Source organism: Hipposideros armiger, unplaced genomic scaffold (assembly GCF_001890085.2).
Source record: "Hipposideros armiger isolate ML-2016 unplaced genomic scaffold, ASM189008v1 scaffold_261, whole genome shotgun sequence".
Classification (NCBI taxonomy): domain Eukaryota; kingdom Metazoa; phylum Chordata; class Mammalia; order Chiroptera; family Hipposideridae; genus Hipposideros; species Hipposideros armiger.
The window spans coordinates 92756-115461 of NW_017731611.1; the positions used below are offsets into that span (position 1 = coordinate 92756).

At 35.0% G+C, this 22706-nt stretch overlaps 1 protein-coding gene across 5 annotated transcripts in view; it reads right to left on the reverse strand.

The window, feature by feature from the left end:
• Window positions 1–3232: 3232 nt before the first annotated feature.
• The window catches only part of SPATA6 (spermatogenesis associated 6), an 83496-nt gene continuing 64022 nt past the window's right edge, over window positions 3233–22706 (reverse strand). For all 5 annotated transcript variants that reach the window (XM_019656515.1, XM_019656513.1, XM_019656514.1 and 2 more), the window contains 2 exons: window positions 16004–16095; window positions 3233–8311 (listed from right to left, as the gene is read on the reverse strand). In XM_019656515.1, the coding sequence (XP_019512060.1) occupies window positions 8131–8311; window positions 16004–16095 (273 nt within the window). In that variant the 3' untranslated portion in view covers window positions 3233–8130. The remainder of the gene's footprint in view (window positions 8312–16003; window positions 16096–22706) is intronic.

The window sequence follows — 22706 nt, forward strand, 5'->3', positions numbered from 1 at the left end:
AACAACGCCAGGCAGCTGTCTATGCCTGGGTGGATTTACACACAAAACGATTAAACTCATGACCAGGAAAGGTTATTAAGTCATTTTTAAGCATATACTATTTGTCAGGTACAATGCTAGTCACTTTGAATCTTTTACCTAATATATTGGGTCGTCGGGAAAGTCATGACGTATTTTTCTATGTTTTTCAATGCAAAAATGCGTCATGACTTTCCCGATGACCCAATATTTTTCATAGTAACAATCCTTGATAGGTATCATTCCCATTTTATGAATAATAAAATTCAGGTTCAGTATCTCCAAATAGCCCTATAGAACAGAATTCAAACCCAGGTATATATTGCTCTTTCCATAATTCTGCACAACCTATGTATATTAAATAACTAGTAAATTTACGAGCCATACCAAAAAATCTGAATAACTTGGTGTCATGTCTTAAAATAATTTTGAATATTTTTTACATGTATTCACATAGCTTATATTCCACTGTTTTCCTCCAAGCAGATCCTCAAAATCTTTCAGATACTCCCTCTATGTTGACTTAGAATTTTCGTTACTACAGTTACTGTTTATTGAGCACCATGCATCATAAGAGGTGTTCGACATGCATTAACTCTTTAAGCAATCGCAACAACACTATGAAAATATCTTCCATTTTACAAGTGAGGAAAACAAGTTCAGAAAGGTTAAGTAACACAGAGGTGACAAATGCAAAGAAAGAAATTCAAGGTCTGTACAACTCTAGAATCAATGGTAATGCTATTACTCCAGATGGAATATTTTTTCAAATTGCAAATTCCTTTTCCCAGATCATTTCCAAAAAGCAAATATGATAGTGCCAAATATATATCAAGGAATGTCCACATTTATTTTCCTATTTAATCCTAATACTTCTCCGAGGAATGGGGGGCAATGTTTATTAATATCCTATTGCACAGGTAGAAAAAATGAGGTTCAGAAAAGTTGTGAAGTGCCTTTTCTACAAAGCATGTTGCTGTCAATCCTCTGGAAATAGAACTTTCTGAAAACCTACACATATATAAATTCTTCAATATTTTGTTTGTATATATCACTAATTTTACTCAAAACCAAACACAAACTCCAGTGAAAATGAGTTTCATTGATGAAAGGAAGGCTCTAACAGTATACACTTATTCTCAATTCTATTATTTATGTTCAAAAACATTAAAGGTTTTCTCTCATCTTATTTTTGAATTGTATTATAAACTCAGGAAGCTAAACTTTAAATTTTAGTGATGCTTGCAACAACTTTTGACTTAAAGTCTACTTTTCGTGACATCACTATAGCCACCTATGCTTTCGTTTGTTTACTATTTGCATAGAAGACTGTTTTTCCGTTCCTTCACTTTTAGCTTGTACATCCTTAAATATAAAGTGGGTCTCTTATAGATAACATACAGTTGGGTCTTCTTTTTTTATCCCTTCAGTCTCTCCTTGTCTTTTGACTGAGTTTAATCCATTTACATTTAAGGTAATTACTGACAAAAAAGGGCACTTTATGTTGTTTTCTGTTTTGTAGTTGTTTCTTTATTCTTGTCCTGCTGTATTCCTTGGTTATTTTTTTATAGTGATATTCTTTTATTCATTTATTTTTTTATTTTGTGTATCTTCTGTATGTATTTGTGTGTGTGTGTGGTTACCATGTGGCTTGTTAAAATGTCCATACTACCCAAAGTGATCCACAGATCACCATTCCCATCATTTCATAGCTATCCTCATAAAAATACCAATGGCATTTTTACAGAAAAAAAAAATCACAAAATTCATATGGAACCACAAAAGACCAAGTAAGTGATCTTAAGAAAGAGGAGCAAAGCTGGAGGCATCATACTTCCTGATTTTGAACTCAATTACAAAGTCATAGTAATAAAACAATATAGTACCGACATAACAACAGACATACTAGTATAGCAATAGAAAATAATAGGGCCGGCCGAGTGACTCAGTTGGTTAAGAGCTCGCTCAAGAGTTTGAGCTCTGAGCAATAGCAGTTCGATTCCTGGCCCGAGTTGAGCAGCCGCTGAGCTGCCAACAGGTGGCAGGATGGCTCAGCTTAAAAAAACAAAAACAAAAAACAAAAGAGTGCCTAGAAATAAAGCAACACATATACAGTTAACTGATTGACTTATGATCAGGGTGCGAAGAACACATAATGGGAAAAGGACAGTTTCTTCAACAAATGGCATACGGAGAACTGGGCATTCACATGCAAAAAAATGCAATGGAACCCCTACCTTACACCATATACAAAAATCAACTCAAAGAGGACTAAATATTGAAATGTAAGACCGGAAACTGTAAAACTCCTAATAGAAAATATAGGGGAAAAGTTTCTTGACATTGCTGTAGGCAATGATTTCTTGGACATGACACCAAAAGCACAGGCAACAAATACAAAATTAGACAAGTGGAACCACATCAAATTAAATGGCTTCTGCACAGCAAAGGAAACAATCAACAGAATTAAAAGTCATGGGAGAAATATTTGCAAACCATATATCTGATAAGGGGTTAATATCCTGTCTATTTGTTAATAATAACTCAAGATGAGTAAGTCCTAGGGAACCACCATACAACATGGTGCCTATAGTTAAACAAACAAAAAAGGGACACAAGGAAACTCTGGGGAGGTGTTGAATGTATCTACTACCCTGACTGTGATGACAGCATCAGAGGTGTTTGCTTATGTCCAAATTCACCAAATTGTATATATTAAATATGTTCAGTTCTTTGTGTATCAGTTATACCTCAATGAAGCTGTTAAAATAAAGAAGTAGTGATACATGAACGTGTGGTTACTCAATCAAAGGGGGTAACCAGGGCTCCACAGAAAGTACACTGTCAGTCCTTTAGCTGGAATTACCCCATACATGAACTCGGGTACCATGAAATCTCAGGTGAGTTAAAATTTTCAGTGATATTACTTTCATATACTTCCACCAACTTCTACCTTAGTTCATGAGCTGATCTCTTTATTCATTTTTAGCGTTTGGACGTTGGAAATCTGCCCCAGCCTTTGCTGCATTAATGTGAGTTCAATTTGCATTGTAACCCACTGAGGTTCTATGAAGGAGATACTAGCCCCACCATTTAAAAATGTCTACAATAATACTGTAATAACTATGTGTGGTGCCAGGTGGGTACTAGACTTATCGGGGGGATCACTTTGTAAATTATATAAATGTCTAATCGCTATGCTGTACACCTGACACTAATATAAAGTAATATTGAACATCAACTGTAATTGAAAAAATTTTAAAAACCCAAAAACTTAGGAATGGTAAAAAGCTGTTTTTTAACCACTTATCTAGTTGAGAGGCACAGTTGGGGTTAGATTCAAATCCAAGCTTTACCATTTACTGGCTGTGTTTATCACGGGCAAACCACAGCAGTCTCATCCCTAGGTGCCTAGTCTGGAAAACTGAGATGACTTATAGCTACCCTTGCTCACACAGTTGTTGTGAAGATCAAATAAAATAGTGTATGTAAATCACCAAGTACAAACAATGGTCCTTAGTATTACTACTTCAATTCCCTTGTTTTAAAAACTTTAAAGATGACACTAGATGGGGATGGGAAGGAAAACAACAAAACAAAACACCATGCCCCCTCAAAAAACCTGCAAAATTTCATATACTATACAGATTAGAGCCAAATACATTTTCTTCTATCAGGCTCATTTAAGTGAATTATCATAGCTTGAATGTAACATACTAAGATTTAAGATATTAGTACAACAGAAAAAAGACTGCATTTCATTGAGACAGTTTTGCTTCACATGATACCTTACTTATTATACTAATTCTTAATTAATCAAGAGAGCCATAGTTTCTAGATTAAGTTGGTTACATCTGAATGCTAGAAGACAGGGAATTATTCAATCCTTTAGTCAAAAACGCACTGCTTTGTGAATGACAAAAGATTAGACATTGGGAAAGAAAATATTTAAGGCTCATCTTGGGAACCAAGAAATTTGCATTTCATAGAAGGGATTTAAACTGCATTGGAATATAAAGTGAGTAAACAGTTGCAGAAAATTGCTTTCCTGGTCCACTGCCTACCAGATACTTATCACCCTTTGCAGTAGCGGTTTAGTAGCTGGCCCTGGACACTGTATATCTTAGTTGGGTAGCCAAGGAACAGAAAACAAAAAGCCAGGCTGTCCTATTATGACTTCTTTTTTTCTTAATTTAAAAGTACTCTTTCAGAAAAAGATTTCACTACAGAAACACTCTCTCAACGGAGGAACCATACCTTCATTCTTGAGGACCATGATACAACTAAGATTTTTTTCTTATCTTTTCCATTTTTATCTCTTTGGCTACAGGTAGATATGGATTAGCTGATAGCAACAGTCTTGTCAGGGTTTCTTATTTCTTATATCCAGATAGAGTTAGGCTTTGCGTTGTTTTTGGGGGTCCTTCGTGTATTCATGTATTTTTTTTCTTTCATGCAGTCATTTGACAAACATTGTTATGTCTGCTGTGTGCTATAAAAGCAGAGGTAAACAAGGCCCTCAACCAATAGAGAAAGACACTTAAGAAAGTCATTGATAACTCAGTTTTTGTTAAGTGCTACAATAAGGATATGCCCAGATTATGGTGCTTGGGCTACAAAGGTAAAGAAATATATTCTGGGTGGAAGAGCCTACACAGAATAGGGTGAAGATGAGGAAATCCATAGATAAGTGTATCTTATCTATGTTCCCTTGTCTGATCGTCCATCAATAGTCCAGGTGAGCTCGTTGAGTTCAGGAACCCTGATTTACCTCACTCACTCATGTTCAGTCCTTTTTTTTTTTAATTTTTAATTTTATTGTGGTAAGAATACTAAACAAGATCTCTATCCTCTTAATAAACTTTAAGTGTATAATACATTATTTTTCACTGTAAGTACAATGTTGCACAGCAGATCTCTAGAGCTTATTCATATCACTCAACTGAAATGATATGCCTGTTCATTAATTCCCCCTTATCCCCTGCCCCATCACCTCGTAATCATTACTCCAGTCTTTGATTTTATGAATTTGACTGTTATAGATACTACATATAAGTGGAATCATGCAGTACTTGTTTTTCTATGTTTAGTACTTCTGTGGAGGCAATCCATAGAAATATAGCAAATGCATTTTCTTGAATATCTATGTCCCTCACAAAGACTTGTACACAAATGTTCAGCATAACTCTGTTTCCAGAGCTTCCTGATTTCCCAGTTAAACAGTTAAACAGTTATAGAAATGTTGGAACATTTAAAGATCATTCTAAATTAACCTCTGCATCACCCTGTAGGTAAGAAAACTGAGCTCCAAGAAGGAAAAATGACTTAAAAAGGTTATACAAATAGTAGTAGAACCAGGGAGAACTCACTTTCAGTTAAATGATTCATTTTTTTTTCTTAGTTGAATTAACATTTTCCTTTGTAAAATCTTTTTTTAATTTTAAAGAAAAATATATTGTAAGGAAGAAGACCTAGTTATCTTTCATATTAAGTCCAATAACTATGACAAGATTGTGGGAAATATAGAAAAAAAAGGTTAAGAAAATAAACAATTGCTTCTATCCAATGAGAAAAGACAACTATTAACATAGTTAAAGGTTTTACTCTTTAAAGATAATACAACATAAGAATTCACAGGAATAATTATGGACAGCAACAGAAACCAGTCCTTCTCCAAGGGAATGGAAATAATCAGACACTAGGCCAAGATACTACATATCTGAAAACATGCACCTGATCTCAGATTTAACCCACAGGACAATGTCTTTCAGAATATCACTTTCTGAAGTTCCCCTTTGACACGCTTTTTTTGTGTGGCCTTTGTCATAGCCAGTGGAAGGTATAGACACAAGTAATTTTGTGGTACTATTCACTCGAGAGATTTTCTATGGCAGCAAAACATTTTCTTTGAAGTTCGTATTTGTTCTTTTCACCAAGCAGTAACTTTTAAATGTTTTTCATTTGTCTACACACACACACACACACACACACACACACACACACACACACACACACACACAAAACCCCAAAATACTAACTTCCACTGAGGATACATTTTTTTTTAAGCATTATTCATTGTTGACCTTCAAAAGCTTATTGTACAAAAGGTCATTATGTAACCTACAGCCAGAGGTAATCAGTGATCGTGTAGTCTAGCATTTCCCCCACTGGTGTGCGTGTGCACCTGAGGATGACAGCTGAGAGGGAGTGAGGGAAGCTGAGGAAGACAAAACAGGAGGGGGAAGATGGACATAACAACAAACAGTGCTACTCGCTCAATTTCATTTAGGAAATTCTGGGTTACATCGATAAATATTTAATGAGCACCCCCTAATGCCAGGCTCTCTACTAGATGCTACAGCAGAACAGGTTTATGCCAGGATCTTTTAGAGCTTCCAACATGCTTGTGTTTACGATGACTATGATGACCATATGTCTTGGTTTTCCCGGGACAGCCCTGGTTTACAACTGTCGGTTCAGCATTAATAGCACCCCTTTGTCACTCCTGTCATCCTACCTATGACTCTGTAAGTTGGGGAGGAGGGTGAATATTGTGCACAGATTTTCCCAAACTAATATGAACAATGAAATACTTGTATTTATATTTCTACAACCATCTCCAAGAACAGTGGTCCACAGAATGCGGTTCGGGAAATGCTGATCTACTCCAGTCTCTTCATTTGATAGCTGATGGAAACTAAGGACCAGAGGATCAGACTCAGCTAGAAAATGGCTGAGATAGAAGCAGAGCCTAGTACTCCTGGCTCCTATCTCCGATGCATTTTTCTGATCTATCACAGATTGCCATACTAAAACACGCAATATAAAGTCTAAAAGTCCAATTATTAGATTGCAAGTATTATATTTTCTAATACAAAAATAAGTCACCCACTTTTATAAATTCAATTTAAATGTAGTTTGTTTTTTTTTCTTTTTGACTCAGAGCAGAATTAGCCAAAGATGGAGTCAATGAGAAAAACATTACCTTGTAGTCAACTCTTGAAGCTTATAAGCTAAGTTTACATATTTCCTATTCTCTGCTTCCCCTCTACTCACCCTCTAGGTAAATGTGAGGTAACTGATTTCTTCATATCTTCAAAGTTTTAGTGGCCTCAGTGGCCTCACAGGTGTGTGTTTAGGGGGTGGGGAAGGCGCTAATTTTATCAACCAACAAACTTTCCAGTACCTACTATAAAGAGCTCTGCTATCTTTTATTCCCCTCTATGGTTCCAAGTGTTCTTTAAAGTAAGGTATTATTTTGGGGGGCCATTCAGCACCTAAGAAAACTCTAAATAAATTACAATACAATTCCCTTGGTTTTTTTTGAGTCTCTGCACACTTACTAACAATGGCTATTTTCTGATTCTATTTGCACCAAAAGATATAGCCCTAGAAAAAAATCAGGCAAAGAATTCTATCTTTAAAAATAAGTTATTCACATTTTGGGTCATACATGGCTGCTGCTATTTCTAGCTAACTGTTATGCATTTTAGGTAACGTAGGTAGTTCTTTTAGAGAAGAAGGAGTGAATGATTATATAATCTTTAAAAAGAAAGTTATTTCTTATGTGCTAAGAAATAGAAATAGCCTTTTCTGAGGAGAAAAATGTAAAAATACCAGTTAAAACAGGGTTTAAAGTCTTGGGAAATTCATTTCTGTACAGTATATCTTTTTGCTCATTATCAAGAAAAGGGAGTTAATATTAATTAAATCTTACTCAGACAAGATAACCAGTCAAGCATATGAAAAGGAAATGATGAGGTGATTACGGCAGAAGAGCATTTCTGGAGCGAGTCTATTCTTGGATCTGTAGACGGTGACATGAGACACGTGTGACAGAACATCCTTCTCATGATCAGATGGGACGTTGTGACGGTTACAGAGCTTTGACTTTTGGAACAGAGCACTCTCTTCTGTGATTAAAAAAAGGCTTGCCCACGATAATTTATTACTATTTAAAGTGATGAACTTATTCAAGTCTAACTATTGTACTCAATTAGAACCAGCTGGGTTTTGTTGTGTTTTTTAAAAAAGGAATACAGTTATTGATCATATTAAATGTTTTCATTGAGAGGTTGACACAAACACTCATACAGTTTATCATGGATGGTCTCAGAAGCTTTCCTGTGTATGAGAAACAGAACTACAGGCCTTTTTGTATAAGTTGCTGTATAGCTTATCCATGCTGTTCTCAAAGATGGGTCGGTGGGATTTTCCTTTATAAGAGGCTGCCCTGTTGGACCAGTATTCGCCATCATCCAAATGGAGAGTACCATGTGGCCGCTGAAGTGAGCTATAAAAAAGTATATAAAAGATTAAAACAATGGTGAAACTAGATGAGTGGTAGTACTACATAATTCAAATACAGAGTACTGCATGGGTGTGTCAGCCTATGTTTGGGCTATGAGAAATAAAAGACAAAAAGGCCTGTGCCTTCCAAGAGGAATGCTACTTACAAGAAACAATGACAAAATACTAAAATGAAAACTGTGTATGAGAGACACAGTTAAAAAGGGATTCAAATAAAAGAGACAGGTGTGGCATGGTAAAAGTAGAGCACGGGTGGTGTGGTGTGGCCGGTTACAACAGTGCCTGGCCGCTCAAGTCAGGCAGGCCTGGCACTGAATTACGCTCAATCCTTTGTCAACTAGGGACCTTGGGTGATTTATTCAATCATCCAGAGTCTCAGCTTCCTTTCCTGAATTTTTGCTGTATTGTTTTAAAAGTCAAGGAGAATATATGTAAAGTGCATACTGCAGTGCTTACCTTGCACACTGAAGCTATTAAGTATAAGGCACTGAACTACTAGGTAATTTATATATATTTATCAAAAAAACCCTTACAACCCTTTGAAGTTTGGAACTGTGGAAATTGAGACTCAGTGAAGTAAAGTAACTTCCTAAGATTACTCAGCTGTAAGCGGCAGAATGGAACGGGACGCCAGATTTGTGCCTCTAAAGCCCCTTCTACTGTGACATGCTGCTATTGTCCTCAGGAGGAGGAGAAAATTAGACTGAATATGAACCGCTTTTGGAAAATTGAAAACAAGGTAGAAGAGTCTGTATTTGAAGTGATAGGATCCACTGTAATTTTGAGGGTTTTGAAGAAAAAGAGAGAGAACAGATAGGAAGTTATGAAATAGACCAGGACCAGATGGTTGTAATGGGAATAAAGAAGAAAAGGCAACTCTTTCTGAAGGCTTTATAACCAGAGTTATAATTTTACTATCATAAACATAAGACTAACCATGTCACTTGCTAGAAATAAAATGCTTTCTTTCTCAAAGACTAAGGTTATTTTTTGAAATAATTGATTGATTTACTTCAAAAAATTAAGTACTTGTTATAGATAAGAGCTCTCAGGCATGTCAGAGGTTATGAAGTTTGCACTATATAAAACTATATGGGCTTCCATGTCTTGTTAGGGAGACCACTGCATAGACGGTGTAGAGGCCTGACCACCGCACTGTATATCTGAAGCTGATGTTGAATAATAATGTATGTAAACTACAATTATATATACATATAGTCACGGGATGTGGAGTAGAGTGTAGGAATGGAGTCAATGGAATTGCATTGTTCTGTACACCTGAAACTAATAATAATAATAATAAAAACCTATATGGGCTTTTTGAGCTTCTTTTGCTCAGCCCGCTCCAAATTCTTTGGAGTGTACTTTCTTTTCTAATAATGGCCCTTGAGCCATTCTCTACTGCTCAGGCCCACTTCTGCTTCTTTGAAATGTATTTTTTCTTCTAAAAAACTGTCCTTTTCCTGCAACTTAAAAAAAAATTTAAAAATAAAAATAAATAAAACTACATGTCCTGGCTATTGGATGCTACACATATTTTCTTCATATATTTGGAATCTCACTTCTTCCCTGACTTATCAGTCCTATGATGTTACTACGATTGTCAATTGTGAAATAGAAACTCTTGGAGCTGTATATCTGTAAGAAGTATTTGCTATTTGGTCTGAAGTCAATCTCAACACTGGAACACAATTAAGGTGACCAGGAACAAAGGCATTGAGTGGCTATGTCATCATTCCTAGAGCTTGACACAGTGTCACAGATGTACAGTAGTGAGAACACTTAATACACATACTTTGGAAAACAGTTTGACATGACCCAGTAAGGTCGAATATGCAATTTCAACCCAGTAATTCCACTCCCAGGTACCCCAGTGAAACTCCTGCACATGTGTACCAGGAGAGATGCACAAACATGTTCATAATAACGCTCTTTGTAATAGAGCTGAAAACTAGGAACAGCCTGAATATCCATCTACAGAAGAACAGATAAATTAAATTGAGGCATATGCATACAATGGTATTAGTATACAGGGAAAATTAATAATCTAGATCTATATGCATCAACATGGATGAAATTAAAAATCAACCAAGAGGAAAAAGCGAACTTCAAACAATACAGTTATAATTACACTTACATAAGGTTTAAAACAAGGAAAATTAAATCATTTATTGATTAAAGATAGATATTAATACATGTGTGATATAACTAAAGAAATCACAATAGCCATTATCTCTACAGAAAGAGAAGCAATTGCTTATGGGCATAAGATGGCTTCACAGGTATGGGTTATGTTCTAGTTCTTAGGCTGGATGGTGAGTAAGTGGTTATTCATTTTTATTTATTTATTATTTATTTATTTATTATTCTTTAGGATGATAAATCTTAAAATATTTTCCTTTCTTAGAGTTGATACATTTTATATTCAGTTTTTTAAAATTCACTTCCATGAACCACAACAATGGGTCTTTGAACTTCCTGATGGCTTTGCTAAAGTGGGTTCTGTCTCATATTTCCTACCGATATTCACTAGATCCTGTCAAACTTTCTTTACATGTGATACCACCTCCTTCACTCTAGAAACATTTGAAAATTATATAGTTTCTGGGATAACAAAGGTATTTTAAAGCATGATTACCATTACTTCTATCTTGTTAGTTTCAGAGAGGTAATTAAAAAAATTTCTAATAATGTCAATATAATTAAAAATTTTCAAAAGGCCTTAGCCAAGTTTCAATGCTATTACTTTGGTATAGTTACATTTTTTTTCATTGCCTTTGCTCAAGAAATAGTCTAGCCCACTGAATACAATTTATTTCATGCCATTTCTCACCAAGCCTAACTTCTGTTGTCATTTAAAAGTTTTTTTGACAATTTGAGTCAAGTGATAAAGAAATGACACATACAAATACATTAACAGAAAGTTTTCTGCATGTTCATTGTATCTGTGCAAACATACCTACCAGTCTAAGTCCCCACATTTGCCTCTGTTCCCTCATACTACTTTAGGAATTTCACATGTTGTGTCTGCTTGGTTGTATTTTGTTTATGTGTTTTGCAGCAAGTCATGCACTAATTAATATTTCACAAAACACAAATTTGTCCCTATCTCCCTGTTGTCTACAATCATCAATTTTACCACACACTGATGGCCAGATAATAATATCCTTTTCTAAGCTCTATTATTTTGTTTAGTTGCCAGACTAGTGCTATTACAATAAACCTACTCAACAGAAGTTTGAATTTCTAACACACACCATTACCAAACTCTCAGAAAGGTAAGCAGTAGGGCTGCTAACTTCAAATACCATTGTGTAGGTTTTTCTGAGATTATAAATCAAATTCCTAATCCCTATCATAAATTATTATATTTAATGTTACCCGGCATAGATTTGCTACTATTTTGGTTCCATCAGACAACACTTCTTTTCCTGTCTCAAAACTACCTTAAAATACCACCTCAATAGCATGCGACAAATAAATAAAATTCAGAAAGCTTTTTAGGAGCAACTGTGAACTCAATAAGGTTTTGTAAAGAGCTAAAGTGACCAAAATAGACATTCTAATGCTTTCAGATCTTGCAAAATTTAGCGGCGAATTTATTTCTATTTAAAGTTGCAAATTTTTTCAATTTAGTAAACAGTATTGTGGTTCTCTGGAGAGAATTTGGGAATTGGTTCCACCTGGAAATCTGAATTGCAAAACAGAGATGTGAACACAGAATGGGTTCTAATATGCTTCATGGATAGATAGGTACAAAATCCTAAAAACAAGCATTTCAGAATCCTAAAAACAATATTTAGTTCCAGACATGGAAGCATTGGCTCTCTAATTAATGCACTCTGAACATATTAAGGCAATTCTGATTTTGCATTATTGGGTATATTAAGTTTAAAATGTGTGACGCCAGAAAGTCTTATTATGGCAATAGGCTTTCAAAGACTACATTTCTCTGTTTTACCTCTGTTTTATCTTGAACTTCCATTCATTCAAAGCATTTAGTAAGTTCCTACTACCCTCTACATAATACTGTATCAGTGCTATATACAATAAATTGGTTATCTTCAAAGCAGGAATAATACTGTTATTTTATTAAATGCAGTGCATTTATTTTAGCAACTTATATTCTTGCTACTTGAATAGGGAGCCTTCTATTTAACTATGACAAGAAAAGTATTCAGAATCTTGGAGTTCAGAAAAGATGATAGAAAGAGGTTATATTATGGTCTAATAAAATCTAAAAGGCATTTTGTACCTTTAAAGATACCATACATAGGTAAAATGTCATAAAACGTCATTCAAGACATCAAAATTTACTGATAAATTATAGCGAAAGTTCTCAAATTTTAATATGCATCAGAGTCATCCAGAGGGCTTAGTACAACTTGGATTATGGAGTCTCCCCTCCAGAGTTACTAACTGAGCATGTCTGAGGTGGGGTCCAAGAATCTGAATTTCTAACAAGTACCAGGGTGCTGCTGCTGGTCTAGGAACTACATTTTAGAAAGCGCTGGATTAGAGGCTTGGTTTTCGACAGAAAAAGAAAACAAACAAACTTAGGGAAAAAAATTCCATGTTGTCATTTATCTTCTTCTATTAATTAGCAGGAACTATACAGTAAACATTAAAAGACATCTATTCAAACGAATTTACTGAAGACTGGTTACTTACAGCTTACTTACTTATAGCTTTCTTTCCTTTCCCTGAGTAAAAAATATGTAGAAATAAGCCACTGACAACAAATAAGGCCTAACAGTTTTCATAATTATTAATTCCACTATTGATTCCTTATCTAGAATGTTCTTAGATATCACAATCGCAAAATGAGTTTACTTAAGCAATGCCTTAGAATTTCAGCAATGCAACTGACCAGTACTAGTAAAGGACCTAATTTCAATATTTGAACAATTTTTAAAAATTAAGCTCCTAGTAAATTTCAGAGACCTTGATAGGCAGACAAAAGCAAAGGTAAGTAAAACATCTGTGCCTTTAAGGAGCTCACAGTTAATTGGAGGAGGCAAGACAGACATACAAGGAAATAGTTATCATTGTGAGATATTACTAATTGAAATGATATATGTGAGAGGAAGTAGCAGGATAAAGGAAAAATGCCTACCAGTCTGTTGAGGTCATGAAAAGTACCTCAGAAGAGGGAATAACTAGAACTTAGTCCTAAAGAATGAGTAGGCCTTTACTAGATAAACAAGAAGACATGGGTTATTCCAGTCATCATATTGTAACAAAACCAAGGCATGAAACAGTCTGGAATGTCATGAAATGCCTCCCCATATGTGCATAGGTAAGAATAAAGTAAGATTTAACTATTAAGAGTCAAACAGATACAATTGAAACTAATAAAAAAAAATTTTTTTTAATTAAAAAAAAAAGAGTCAAACAGAACTTTATCCTGGAAGTAATGAAGGAGCATACAATGGGAGGATTATGATAGGAGATAGAGTTAAGATTATAATAAAGTCTCCTTAACCTCAAATATTACTTTTAGTGTATAAATGGGTAAAGAGGACAAGTTGTCTTTATTTAAACACACAAAAATAGTATTTTAAACTGATATTTTAAGTCATCCCTCTGGTTTCACTAATGCAGGTTAAACAATATTATCATCATGTCCATAGAGAATATCCCATTTGTATTCATTATTCTTTTCTGAATTCCCTAACTTCCAGTAAAAACAAACAAAAACAAAACACACAAAACGACAACAAAAACACTAGACATAAAACTGACCTAATATGGAGTATAGCCAGAATACTTCAGAGTAGTCTCATAAATAAATAAAACAATGAAGTATTTTTTTATTCCTAAAGGCAGGTATCACTAAAACTAAAACAACTACAATTTGAGCATAATATTACTAAATATGACTTATTATGGCTCCTAAAGCTAACTTGGGACTGAGGCTAATAATCTTTCACATGTCATCATTTAGTCAGCGGTCCACCCACCTAATTAATTATATCTAGTCAAGACCATAATTGCATACTTGCTTATGAGAATGTCATAAAATCATAACTCTTACGGAAAGTTACATTTAATGTATTACTTTCTCATGATCTATTTAAAAAATAAATTAGGCTGGCAAGAATTGCTAGTCATAAAACCCTTCTGGTTGTCTACTGGTGTTCTTTGAGGAGGCTATCAGTTAAACATTGGACATGAACTTTCCAGACACCAGGCATCGATATTAAGTTGGCTAGTCTAATTACGAAGATCATATTTTTGTTTTTAAAGATGAATACAACACTTGTTTTCTAATCATGAGAAACTTTCTAGGCCCCTAAGCTACAATTTTTACACTTTGAAAAATCACATAAATATACAGCAACCCAAATTTTCTGAATATCAATATACCTTCTAGACCAAATTTTTTAAAAACCCAAAAACTAAATCTTAAATATTTAATAAAAAGAATTTTGTGATACTTGAGATAACACAAAATTCAATGAATTCAAATTATAATTAAGCAACATTTTCTCACCTAAAATGAAAGTTTATTCTTAATTATGCAAGAGACTTTAAGTCTATATTATTTAGACTTTTTTTCTTCCATTTGTTAATACTAATGATGGCTTCTGGCTATTGGTTACATCTTAGTAGATTCATCAAATTAATCAGATAGTGACCAATGGGGAAGAGATGAAAACTAAAGTTAACCCTCTGTTATTTAAAAACATAGAGCCAAAATTTAACCTACTCAGTTTGAGATTCTGTTACAAATAATTTCATAATTAATGCATTGATGTTGAACATATTCCTACTGTTAGTAACCCGAGAAAATGTGCATAAGCATAGAGAAAGAGTTTATACCAATAGCTAATTTCATAAAAAGAACAACATGGCTCAAAATTTTGTGCAATAGTCATAAAAGGCCAAGTGGTCTTCTAAACATGAACTTCCAATTATTTTTATCCTTATTTCTCTCTTTTTGTGGTCGAGTCACATTTTTATGAAGCATCACCTCATGCTTCATCTTTAATTAGGACTAATGCTCAAATAAGATCATGATGCCAGAAGTACTGAAGAAATTTGAGATATACATAGAAGGCACTAAGCGCAGGGAAGGAAGAGCATCCCATGGCCCTGGCGGGCGCGGGGGGGGGAGGGGGGCACAGGCGGGCATGGCAAGGCTACCATATTTCTAACGTCTAAAAGTTTGAAAAAGGTAGGCAATATGAAAGTGAGAAGGAAGTCTGTGTGGGTAGTAGATTCTTTTCCCAATCCAGCTCCAAAATCCAAAGTAGTGAAAATAAAAGGTCACCTAAATAGCTCCTCGATAAGAGATTTCTTCCAAATCAATTTCATACTCAAAGCTGGTGGAAGACATAGGACTACTAGCATGGATATATAAATACATCCTGAAATATGCCCTGGATATGGGGATTTGCAGGGAAGCCAAATACGCTAAAAGTCTTAAGTAGGATGAAAGCATCACCATTAATTGGCTATATTTGTTTTCATTGAAAGTTTCAGTAATGCAAACATTCAAATATTTTAATAGGATTTTACATAGGTAAGTGTTTTAAATATATATAAAGAAATAATTAATAGTTGCTAATTTGAATCTAAATTTCCTACAAATCCAGCAGATTAAGAAGCAGGTTATTTTTATATGAACTATGAGAAAGATCTCTATAAACAGAATTAACCAAGCCCATACCTATACTCGGGGTCACTGTCATAGGCAGAGTCTCTGTATAAAAGACCTCTTTTCAGTTCCAGCTCTTCTTCTTTCTCTGGGTCTCTCTCATCCTGAAAAAGAGTAAAAATTTTCATTAATTCATTTTATAATTAAAATGATGCTTATATTTCATTGGGAAATGCTCTCCTCCTCCCCCATTATAAGAAATGGAATTAAAATGTTTGGATGTCTTAGGAAAGAGACAAAGGGTAAGTGAGAAATTATTATTCTGTCCAATAAAGCTAATATAGTTTTATTATATTTTTGTTAATACTGGACACCCCATAGATGTTTCTTGAATCAATAAATGAATGGGAATGGATACTGTGTGTCAAGATACATAAGACGATGTGGCTATATCTTGCATATTGTTATATGAACTCTCACCAAGTGGCACCTGCACCCTGAAGGATAAGTATCTGGGAGAACTACGTAGCTATAAGCATTCTAACACGCACTTAAGACTTACAAAGAAGAGGATGTAGAATAGTTACTCATAAGTCAAAATGCAATAACAAGCCACAAGAGGCAAAAATGAAAGCCAAGCTAGTTGGAATCAAAATACATGGGCAGCTTGTTCTTCTAACAGACACATTCAAGGACATATTAAATAAGACTCCAAAGAGATAGCTTTATTAACTATATCATTCACAGTAATTATGTTCTTAAGGTATGGTATTTTATATAATTGAGTGTCAAATAGCTTTCTCATCTACTGGCCAATACCCTTGTTACCTAGTCAAACTGGACCAGAAATAAAGAGAACAGATAAAAGGAACTAGTAAGTACAAATAGCTAGCTATACAGGTTAGTATTAATAAGGGCTTCATTTAGTTTATGTAAGCATCAGCTGGCCATAGGTCACGAAGAAAAATGATTTTTAAAATTTGCTGATGGCATAAAATTGGGAAGAGAGCATTCAGTTAAAAATATAAGCAACACATAATGGAGCAAGTTAAAAAAAACACAGAAAATGTGAAGGTACATTTAGAATTATTAGAGCTTCTAGGTGAATTGAACCCTTTTATCATTATGAAGTAACTCCATTTATTTCTACTAATGCCTTTTTCCCTTAACTTTTTGATTTACTATAAATATAGCTACAATGGCTTCCTTTTAGTTAGTGCTTAGATGGTATATATTTGTCCTTTTATTTTAAACCTTCCCTTATTATTAGGTATTAGATCTTTTTATTAAATAGAATATAGCTCAATGTTGCTTATTTTTGTCCAGCCTGATAAGTCAATAAAGTGGAGCATTTACTTTAATATCTCAGATAATGTAATTGTCTGTAATAAGTGCAAAAGACACTACAAAAGAGGTATAAGAAATAAAAAATGTAATGTTTTCAACCATAAGAAACAGATTATGTTGCAAGAGCAACAAAATGAAAGAGATGTAAATAATATTCAAGTTAAAAATTCTATCCCTTGGAAAAGTTACTAATTTCTAGATTATATAATAAGTGGTATCAGATATAAACATAAATCAACATTCCTTGTTTATCAAGGTATTGTCAATACAGATGAAAAAATTAACTTTTGACCAAAAGTAATAAAAATGTTGCCTAAGTATTTAAAGTTTTTATACAAAAAAAAACCCATATAAAAGTATCTTTTTAAAAATCTGAACCTCAATTATTATTACATAAAACCTATACTTTGAGTTGGCTAATTACTATCCTAGACTCTGAGGATAGAAAGATGACTAAGACATGGTTCCTGCACATCTGTGGAATAAAGTGTGTTTGTTCTATGAAGCTCTATGGATAGAATGGACCAAAGGATAGAATTATTAGGAGACATAGTAAACAAGAAAGAACTTTCGAATCAATTGAAGCATTCTAAAAACAGAATGGCTGTCTTAAGAAGGAGCAAGATCACAATCATTAAAACTATTCATGCAGAGTTCTGATACACATCTGGATCAAGGATTTCATAGAGAGGAATTCTGCCCTGAGAAACAAAAAGGACTAGATGACCTTAATGGTTATTCCCTTCAAATTTTAAGACTCTTTTGTGACATTTTATATATATTCACTACACATACATATTTCTTATAAGAGTCCTTGTATAGTCTTTTTTCAAAGGTCAGGTTCTATAAAAGCAGAGAGGCAACAAACATCACATCTTACAAGGTATTGATCAAGCAAACATTTGAAGAGATGTATCATTCCTGTCAGTGCCAGAAAATACATTCCCGGGGCATGGAGAGGCAATTCCCTTCTTATTCCTCACCAGCATTCCCATTTGTACACATGTAAATGCAGAAAAGGATGGATGACACCAGTATTTTTTAAGTATCTTCAAGATATCTAGGACTGAGTTAGGTATTTTTTTTATATGGATATTACTCAAGCCTTCAATAACCTTATCAAAAAGGTACTGAAACTCAGAAAAATTATATAACTTGCCTAAAGGTACAAGTTGTTAAATGGTAGAGCTGGAATTTAAATCCAGATCTAACTTGACTTACCTTATACTGCCTCCTAGAATGCAAGTAAACTGGACTATGAAATCTAAACCTCCATCCCAAGCCCTCAGGTTATTCTCCTGTATGAAAATTAAGCTTAAACTCTTTCAGCTAATATCTATTTTGTTTTTTATGAAAGTATTGTTAAATAATATAGTTCAGAAGAAACTTTTTCAGAATTTCCATGGAGAAATATTTTTCTTTCAGCAAAAGTCATTAATAAAATGAAACATTGTTAAAGAAGGCCGAGGCTTTCCTTCCCTGAATGGGCAGTAAGTTAAATGTTCTCTTAAGATTCCTTTCATCAATGATCTCCATCTTACACATGCAATTGACACCATACTTAGAATATCCCTGGAACAAAGAAATAAAAGATATCTACTCATGCTTGAAAACTTAAAATTTTAGGACAAAAGTGGTTAGAGTCTAAGACAAAGCCAGAACTAAAAGGCAGCAGTCTCACTAATTACATAGTATTTAAATAAAACATAACTTTTATTCAACATAGTTCTGGAAGTTCTAGCCACAGCAATCAGACATGAAAAAGAAATAAAAGGCATTCAAATTGGTAAGGAGGAAGTAAAATTGTCATTATATGCAGACGACATGATACTATACATAGAGAACACCAAAGACTCCATCAAAAAACTGTTGAAACTGATAAATGAATTCAGTAAGATAGCAGTATACAAAATCAATATTCAGAAATCAGTGGCATTTGTATACACCAATAACAAACTATCAGAAGGAGAACTTAAGAAAACAGTCCCATTTACAGTTGCTTCAAGAACTATAAAATACTTAGGAATAAATTTAACCAAAGTAGTAAAAGACCTGTACTCAGAAAATTATAAGACACTGAAGAGAGAAATTAAAGAAGATACAAAAAAATGGAAACACCTACCATACTCATGGATAGGAAGAATTAATATAGTTAAAATGTCCATACTGCCTACAGTAATATATAGATTCAATACAATTCCTATCAAACTACCTAGGGCATTTTTCACAGAAATAGAAAATACAATCCTAAAATTTATATGGAACCATAAAAGACTCCAAATAGCCATGGCAATCCTGAGAAATAAGAACAAAGTTGGGGGAATCACGCTACCTGACATCAAATCATATTACAAGGCTACAGTAATCAAAACAGCATGGTACTGGCATAAAAACAGGCACATAGATCAATGGAACAGAATAGAGAGCCCAAAAATAAATCCATTCATATACGGTCAATTAATCTATGACAACGGAAGCAAGAATTTACATTGGAGTAAAGATAGTCTATTCAATAAATGGTGCTAGGAAAATTGGACTGACATATGCAAAAACATGAAATGGATCAACTCCTTACGCCATATACAAGAACAAATTCAAAATGGATTAAAGACTTAAATGTAAGACCTGAAACCATAAAACTCCTAGAAGAAAACAAAGGGAGTAAATTTGCAGACTTTACCCTCAGTAATATTTTTACTGATATATACCCGCAGGCAAGGGAAGTAAAAGAAAAAATGAACATATGGGATTACATCAAACTTAAAATTTTTTTCACAGCAAAGGAAACCATCAATAAAACACAAAGGAAGGCTACTGAATGGGAGAAGATATTTGTCAATGATATATCTGATAAGGGGTTAATATCCAAAATTTATAAAACACTCATAAAGCTCAACACCAAAAAAACAAACAACCCAATTAAAAAATGGGCAGAGGATATGAAGAGGTATTTCTCTAAAGAGGACATATAGATGGCCAACAGGCATATGAAAAAATGTTCAACCTCACTGATCATTATGCAAATGCAAATAAAAACCACAATGAGATACCACCTCACTCCAGTCAGAATGGCTATCATCAATAAATCAACAAACAACAGGTGCTGGCAAGGTTGTGGGGAAAAGGGAACCCTGCTGCACTGTTGGTGGGATTGCAGATTGGTGCAGCCATTATGGAAATCAGTATGGAGGTATCTCAAAAAGCTGGAAATGGAACTACCTTATGACCCAGCAATTCCACTCTTAGGTATTTATCCAGAGAAACCCAAGACACTAATTAAAAAAATATATATGCACTCTATGTTCGTTGCAGTGCTATTTACAATAGCCAAGACTTGGAAACAATCGAAATGCCCATCAGTAGATGACTGGCCTAAGAAACTGTGGTACAGGGGCCGGCCGAGTGGCACATTGCTTAAGAGCTGGCTTGGGACGCCAGAGGGCCCCGGTTCAGATCCCACATATGAGGGCCAGTGACACTGCCCTCTACAGCTAAGATGCTAAACAACAGCTCAACCTGGAGCTGGGCTGCCGTGAGTCACCGGTGATGGCGTAGGCTGCAGCCCCTGTGGCAGTGGGTTGCCATGGGCTACCGTGTGTAGCCAGCAGCCAGCGTGAGCGGCCAGCAGCCGCTGTGAGCGGCCGTCCAGAAGCGGGCGACTGATCTGCCTCGCCCGGGGAAGAGTGCAATGATGGTGCCAACTTGGGCCAGTGAAGCAACGTCCTCCACAACTAGACTGAAGAACAAAAGGACACCAACTTGTCTGTTCCCCTTCCCCCGATTCCCCAGCACTGTTCCCATACCCCAATTCCCCAATAAAAAAAATCTTAAAAAAACAACAACAAAAAAAACTGTAGTACATTTACACAATGGAGTATTACTCAGCTATAAAGAAGGAAATCGTACCATTTGCAACGATATGGATGGACCTAGAGAACATTATGCTAAGTGAAACAAGTCAGTCAGAGAAAGACAAATGCCATATGATCTCACTTGTATGTGGAATCTAAAGAACTGAATAAATGAGTCTCGGAGACATAGAGGAAAAACTGATGATTGCTAGATGGGGCGGGGGTGGGGATGAGGGAGAAGGGGAAGAAACGAGACAACATAAATTCGTAACTTCAATATTGTCACAGGGATAGGAAAGACAGTTTGGGGAATATAATCAATAATGTTGTAAATATGTTTTAGGGGGCCAGATGGACTCATGTCTTGTTAGGGAGACCACTTCATAGACGGTGTAGCAGCCTGACCACTGCACTGTACATCTGAAGTTGCCGTTGAATAATATTATATGTCAACTATAATTTAATATCTGTCTATCGAGTCATGGGATGTGGAACATGGGAGTATGGGAGTGGAGTCAAGGGAATTGTAATAGACATGTATGATATTGGTGGTGGGGGGGCAGTAGATTGGGGGAGAGGATTGTCACCTTATGAGGGGTGAAAAGCATAACTATTGCATTGTTTTGTACACCTGAAACTAATATAAAAAATAAATAAAACATATACCTGTTATACTCAAACAAATGAAATTCTCACATAGTTAAAATACCTATGAGTTATATTGCTATCAAATTCAAAACATTATTTATAATGAATTGTGTACAAGAACAAGGATTTAAATAGAATTTAATCACTCATTCTAATTTGCACTGTAACCCTGGACAAAGAAACAATCATAATGGTTTTAATACCTTAATTAGGTAGAAAGTTTAGGTAGAGTTGGTCAAAGTCACAAGGATAAGAAGTTGCACAGGTGACCTTGAACTCAGGTTTTTCTAATTCTGTAACTTGGTTTATATTATAAGCGTAATACAAGATAAAATAAAGATGAAAGAGAAGACCACATAAAGAAAACTTAAATGGTAACTTTGACAAATTGCTGGGGGCTGAGTGTGGAAAAGCATGTGTGGTTGTTAATTTTATCTGTCAACTTGGCTCAGCCATTTTGCCCAGATTTTTGGTCAAACATTATACTGTGTCTTTCTGTGAGGCTTTTATGGATGAGGTTAACATTTAAATTGACAGACTTTGAGTAAACCAGATTGTCTCCATAATGTGTGTGGGCCTCATCCAGTCAACTGAAAGCCTTAATAGAACAAAGACTGGTCTCCCGCCGAGGAAGAAGAAATTCTGCCAGCAGACTATCTTTGGATTCAAACTGCAACTCTTCCTGAGTGTTCTGTCTGCCAGTCTATCTCATCAAATTTGGACTCTCCAAGCCTCCACAACTGTGTGAGCCAATTCTTTAAAATTTCTCTCTCGGGCCGGCCGAGTGGCGCATTGGTTAAGAACTGGCTTGGGATGCCAGAGGGCCCTGGTTCAGATCCCACATATGAGGGCCAGTGACACTGCCCTCTACAGCTAAGATGCCGAACAACAGCTCAACCTGGAGCAGGGCTGCCGAGAGTCGCTGGCGA